Below are 6,079 nucleotides of genomic sequence, written 5' to 3'. Positions count from 1 at the left end.
CTGGCTTGTCTGCCGACAGCAGTTCATTTAAACAATTTTCTTCTGGAATTATTACTTCCCCTCTACATCTAGCCTCCATTCCTGCGCATAAGACTCCTCCCACTGCACCACCAGACCGCCTGTGTCCAATCGGAGGACGGGAAACAAAACTAGAAATCCCCCCTCTTCGCCCAGGCTCCCATACCGTCCTGTATCCAGGAATCTTCCCTCGGCACCACCAGACCGTCCAGCTTGGTGATCCTGTGCAGGGCTTTGGACACGGCGGGTCGCCACTTGTGGTCGACCGACATACCCCCCCCCCCCCCTAACCCTGCCCCTCCCCATCCTCCAGTAGGCAGACACTCCCATACCTGTGCCTAGGATTCTTCCCTCAGCACCACCAGACCGTCCAGCTTGGTGATCCTGTGCAGAGCTTTGGACACGGCGGGTCGCCACTTGTCGTCCACAGACATACGCTCTCCCACCCCCCAACCCTCCCCCCTCACCCCCTCCAGTAGACTGACCCCCCCCCCCCATACCTGTGCCTAGAACTCTTCTCTCAGCACCACCAGACCGTCCAGCTTGGTGATCCTGTGCAGAGCTTTGGACACGGCGGGTCGCCACTTGTCGTCCACAGACATCCGCTCACCCACCCCCAACCCTCCCCCCTCACCCCCTCCAGTAGACTGACCCCCTCCCCCCCCCCCCCCATACATGTGCCTAGAACTCTTCTCTCAGCACCACCAGACCGTCCAGCTTGATGATCCTGTGAAGAGCTGTTGCCACTTGTCGCCCGGGGACAGCTGCCCCCCCCCCCCCCTCCCCCCCTCCTCCAGTTGACAGACACCCCCATACCTGAGTCTAGGCCTCTTCTCTGAGCACCACCAGACCGTCGAGCTTGGTGATCTTGGGCAGGGCTTTTGACACGGCGGGTCGCCACTTGTCGTCCGGGGTCAGCTGTTCCTCCAGCGGGTTGCCCACGAGCACCACCTCCCTCAGGCACGGCAGGTCGTTCATGCGTTGCAGCTCGCTCATGTCCTTCATGTTGTTGTGGGACATGTACAGCACCTGTGGTGTGGACATGAAATCGCAGTATTTGACAATACCGCATGATGATACCGTTTGTTAAATCGGGTTATTGACTCTCATTGCATGAATTTTTAAACTGTGAATATATGTTCTGGCCTTCCTTTGAGAGTTTTTAAAGGGCTTAGAGATAAGCTCTTTTTTTTAGGGCGGGGATGTAGCTCAGTCGGTAGCGCGCTGGATTTGTATCCAGTTGGCCGCTGTCAGCGTGAGTTCGTCCCCACGTTCGGCGAGAGATTTATTTCTCAGAGTCAACTTTGTGTGCAGACTCTCCTCGGTGTCCGAACACCCCCGTGTGTACACGCAAGCACAAGACCAAGTGCGCACGAAAAAATCCTGTAATCCATGTCAGAGTTCGGTGGGTTATAGAAACACGAAAATACCCAGCATGCTTTCTCCGAAAGCGGCGTATGGCTGCCTAAATGGCGGGGTAAAAACGGTCATACACGTAAAAGCCGTGGGAGTTTCAGCCCATGAACGAACAAACAAACAAACAAACTGTGAATATATGTACTACTGTTCGTGTTGTTTTTGTGATCCACTGCAATTTCTGTGTATACCTTAGAATCTCAAGGTAATTTTTGAACGGGGCATACAGATGATGCATGTTGCCATGGTCACAGAGTGATACGTGTATTTTGCTTATCAGGTGTCAGTGCAGAAACTCCAAGAGGGAACTAAATTCGAATATCTGGAAAACCTGGATGAGGAGATAGACAGCCTAACAGCACATCCTCCTATGTTTGCTCGGACATCTACTACCTTCAAACTGCATACTATGCGTACACACAGGAATATGGACGACTCAACATTGATCAAAATGAGTAAGTAACACAACACAAACAGATGATTTCCATTATGATAGATTTATTTATCTGAAAGTAAAATTGACCACAGAGTGTACAATTTGTTTTCAAATACGAAAATATCACATTGGATTAAAAAACAAAACACACCATCATATATCATTAAAACTATTCTTTATTTCTAAACACATACATATCAGCATAGTTTATTCATGTAGACATCCTCATTTCGGTTCCCAGTCTATCTGAAATCAAGGTAAGATATGCCAGAAAGAATAGCGATCACACGCACAGTGCTTCAGCATGAATTTGAAAACCTGCTCTACGTCACATAGACACAGCGTGTCTTATGATTCTATCCACCCTCTCCAAACAAACACGTACACGTTTTCTCTGGTACGAATGTCTTAAAAGCTCAAACTAAGCTGCTGTTTTATTCTGTCTCGCTTTGCAAGAAATACCGGCACGTCGCTTACCCATAACAGGCAGCTGGTGCGCTAGCGACAGGGGTGTTGCTAGACATTTTCATGTTGGGACATTTGGCCGAAACTGTCAGAAAGCTTTAGGGTATCTTGGAAAAAGTTCGGCTATTATTTTGGCTCATCCAAAGTCATCGCAACATTGAAGCACAAGACTCAAGAGGGGAACACCAATACATACAATCATTGTCTTAGGAACACAGATTACAGGGGCGGAGCAGTTAAGCCAGAGGGGGGGGGGGGGGTTACAACCTGGGGAATTTTAGCTATTTTATAAACAATTTGTGGCTTATCCTTGATTTTAAACAGCTGGATCAACTGGTGTCAGCAGCCACTCATTATTTCTTTTAACATTAGTATTAAATAATGGCAATTTATCTTCACTGATATCTGCTCCCGACATCATATATAGTATGGTTAGAAGGAAGACATTTCGCATACTGTGACAATTAAAAAAACAATTAACTTCCCCCGGCTTTACAGACAGAAAAAAGAAAAATAATTCACGGACAGAATTTCTTCTTGTTAAATAAAGTTCAATTCAATTCAATTCTCTCTCCCTCTCTTTCACACACCCCTACTATCCCCCATCCCTCCCCACCTCTTTCCCCACCCTATTGTATTCTCACACCCCCCCCCCCCCCCCATCACCACCCCACCCCTTCGACCTCACGCCCCTCCCCCCTTCCCACCTTGTCATCATGCAACATACATCGTTACCATCAAGGACAAAAAAAGAAATAAGTAAGCTTATAACCCCTCAAAAGGAAATCCACGGCCGTACGTGTTTTGCCATACACAAATAGCTCATTTCCCTTCAAAAAGCCTATACATTGGAACAGAGAGTAGAAAAACAAGCCTAAAAGTAGTCAAGGTGAACTGCAGTTCAAGCATTACCTGGCCTAATTGGCAACATTCAGGCGGCGTCTACGAGCTAATCCGTCAAAATCCGTGCACAGGGTTGAAACGGGTGTGCACTGGGCACACAATACACCTGTGGAAAAGAGGGATATTGAGACGTGCTTTTCTTGTTGCCATTAATACTGGAGTGGCGACAGCCTTATGTGATGGGGCTTATCCCTTTCATAGTCCGCGTCAAGTCATGCACGTTTCGCATCACTACCCTTCGTTTCAGTCCCGCGTTGGCACTGTCGCTCAATAATTGCTTATCAGCTGACACTGTCCCCTCCGCCAAACAAAAACAAGTCGCGTAAGGCGAAATTACAACATTTAGTCAAACTGTGGAACTCACAGAATGAAACTGAACGCACTGCATTTTTTCACAATGACCGTAGTCCGCCGCTTGTGTAAAACGGAGTGAAACTGACGAGCCTGTTTAGCGCGGTAGTGGTTTCGCTGTGCTGCATAGCACGCATTTCTGTACCTCTCTTCGTTTTAACTTTCTGAGCGTGTTTTTAATCCAAACATATCATATCTATATGTTTTTGGAATCAGGAACCGACACGGAATAAGATGAAATTGATTTTAAATCGATTTCGGAAATTTAATTTTGATCATAATTTTTTATAATTTTTAATTTTCAGAGCTTGTTTATATATATATATATAGAGAGGGAGAGGGAGAGGGAGAGGGAGGGAGAGAGAGAGAGAGAGAGAGAGAGAGAGAGAGAGAGAGAGAGAGAGAGAGAGAGAGGGCGCTTTCTGTCATAATGACGATGCACCCTGATGATGATGATGATGATGATGATGATGATGTGACATCCTACAGGCTTATGTGATAAATCATCGAATACACAATACACACAAGTTTTGTACAAAATCAGCAGGGAATGCCTTACTCTGAGTTTCTTGAGGACGCCAATGCCCTTGGTCTTCTCGATGATGTTGTAGGAGATCCACAGTTCATCCAGCACATCCCCGACGGCTTCCAGGCCGGCGAAGGTCTTGATGTTGTTACGTGCCACAGACAGGATCTGACCCAGACACAAAGTTTTAAAAAAATGACGACCTGGCTCATTCTAAAACTCATCTTCCCCGTAGTACTGTGTTTGCCCTTGTTCCTAAACACCGATTAACGAAAGAATATGTGTTAAATGCCAGTCTGGAGAACTCGGGGATGAATTTCATTATATATTTCAGTGTCATTTTTTTGAAAATGTGAGGAAAAGGTTTTTACCATTGTATTTTCGTAGAAATTCAAATGCAGTCAAATTTAAACATTTATTTGAATTAACAAAGAAACGAAAGTTATTGAATTTAATATATTTTATTAAGAGTATTTTGAAAGAGTTCTGATTATTTGATCACGTGGTTTTTTTTTTATTAAAACAAAAACAAGCACAGAAACATATACATTCCTGTAAAAAAAAGTATGATTACAATTATTTTGTTATGAATTAAGCTTGATTCATTTTCGGTTAATTAGAAGTGTTGTGTCTCATTAATACATATATCTTTTTTGTCGTGTTTATTGCAATTTTTATTTTATTCATGTAACCCTAGGGGTTTTTGAAATAAATATTAACTTGACTTGACTTGACTTGATTCTTACATGCAGTTCTTTTCCGAAAATTGCATCCGCTTTCTTGGTTAAAAGTTAGTGCACCACACTATTCTGACTTAGCCATCTGCCTGAGTGCTTTTTGGATAGTGAATGCTTGGTAATTAACTAATCAACCTACCTTTCTTGTTTTTTTAATCTGAATTTTGGAACGTTGGCAGTCTCTTTGTTTTTTGATTTATTTAATCAACCTTCTTACTTTCTCTCTCTCGTACCTTTAAATGCCTGAGGTTAGTGAGAAAAGCAATCTTCTCGATAACGTTGGAGGAGAGGCTGAGCTTCTCGCAGGCGACCAGCTGACTCAGCGAGCTGTCCATCTTCTCAATGGGCGGGTTCAGCCCGCACAGTTTGATGACCTTGGCTTCCGGGCACTTCATTTCGTTCTTCTCCTCCCATTTGGCCAGTGCCTCCTTTATAGTAGTTCCTTTGCTCATAGTTCTGATGATCTCAGAAATTTAATTTTTAGCTATTTGTGGACTGTCTGTGCTAGGTGTGTGTTCTTCACGTTGGATGAATGTCCGAAAAGCGTCATTTAGCGTGACGTCATTTTCGTGGTGTGCAGTTCCAAAAATGTGATTCAAAAAAGGTGAGTGGACAAAGTGATGTGATGTAAGTAGAGGTTACATGCCGAGTCTCAGTGATTATCAAAAATAATGGTCGAAGTTCGCGGATCATGAAAAATGCGAGCTTCAGCGAATTTTCCGTCTGTTCCTAGCAACCTTCTGCCTGTGGTCAGTGAAGACCTGACGTGAGTAAGCTTACCCAAAACGTCTTTGTTCTCTATTCACATTGCAGCTGTGAAATAATCAGTCTTGTGTCTCGGTCGTGTAGGTACAGAGTTTGCTTCTGCAATCATTGTGTTCGTGTCAGTTGATGACGGCTTCATAAGACAAAATAATAAGCGAATCTATCGCGAGGAAGACGTTTATGTACAAATCACCGAACCCAACCCATTTTTTGTGTGCATTTTTCTGAAGAATAAACAGCATGTGGTTAATTTCATCCGTTTAATGCTTGTCGAAACGAACCATAAGGCTTTAGAATAAAAGATTTCACGCATTGCTTGGCCATCTGATCACAGATGAGGTCGCAGTTTGTAGGTTGAATCTATGAATCGGCCAGAGATAGATCTGCATTTCTGGTCAGAAACCAACATTCACACCACAGACATTCCAAACATTTATATTTATTGAGCGAGCCAGTCTGAAG

The 6,079-nt window shown here is 44.3% G+C and overlaps 1 protein-coding gene across 1 annotated transcript in view; it reads right to left on the bottom strand.

Moving 5' to 3' along the window:
• LOC138967502 (dynein axonemal light chain 1-like) overlaps positions 1 to 5,399 on the bottom strand; it is a 7,380-nt gene extending 1,981 nt beyond the window's left edge. The window contains exons 1-3 of the mRNA XM_070340065.1: positions 5,086 to 5,399; positions 4,149 to 4,283; positions 835 to 1,047 (exon numbers count right to left, since the gene is read on the bottom strand). Coding sequence (XP_070196166.1) covers positions 841 to 1,047; positions 4,149 to 4,283; positions 5,086 to 5,304 — 561 coding nt within the window. The 5' untranslated portion in view covers positions 5,305 to 5,399 and the 3' untranslated portion in view covers positions 835 to 840. The remainder of the gene's footprint in view (positions 1 to 834; positions 1,048 to 4,148; positions 4,284 to 5,085) is intronic.
• Between the last annotated feature and the right edge of the window lie 680 nt (positions 5,400 to 6,079).

Source organism: Littorina saxatilis, linkage group LG5 (assembly GCF_037325665.1).
Source record: "Littorina saxatilis isolate snail1 linkage group LG5, US_GU_Lsax_2.0, whole genome shotgun sequence".
In the NCBI taxonomy this organism is placed as follows: domain Eukaryota; kingdom Metazoa; phylum Mollusca; class Gastropoda; order Littorinimorpha; family Littorinidae; genus Littorina; species Littorina saxatilis.
Note: the sequence above shows the minus strand (reverse complement) of the source record. Positions and strands in the feature narration are given on the sequence as shown.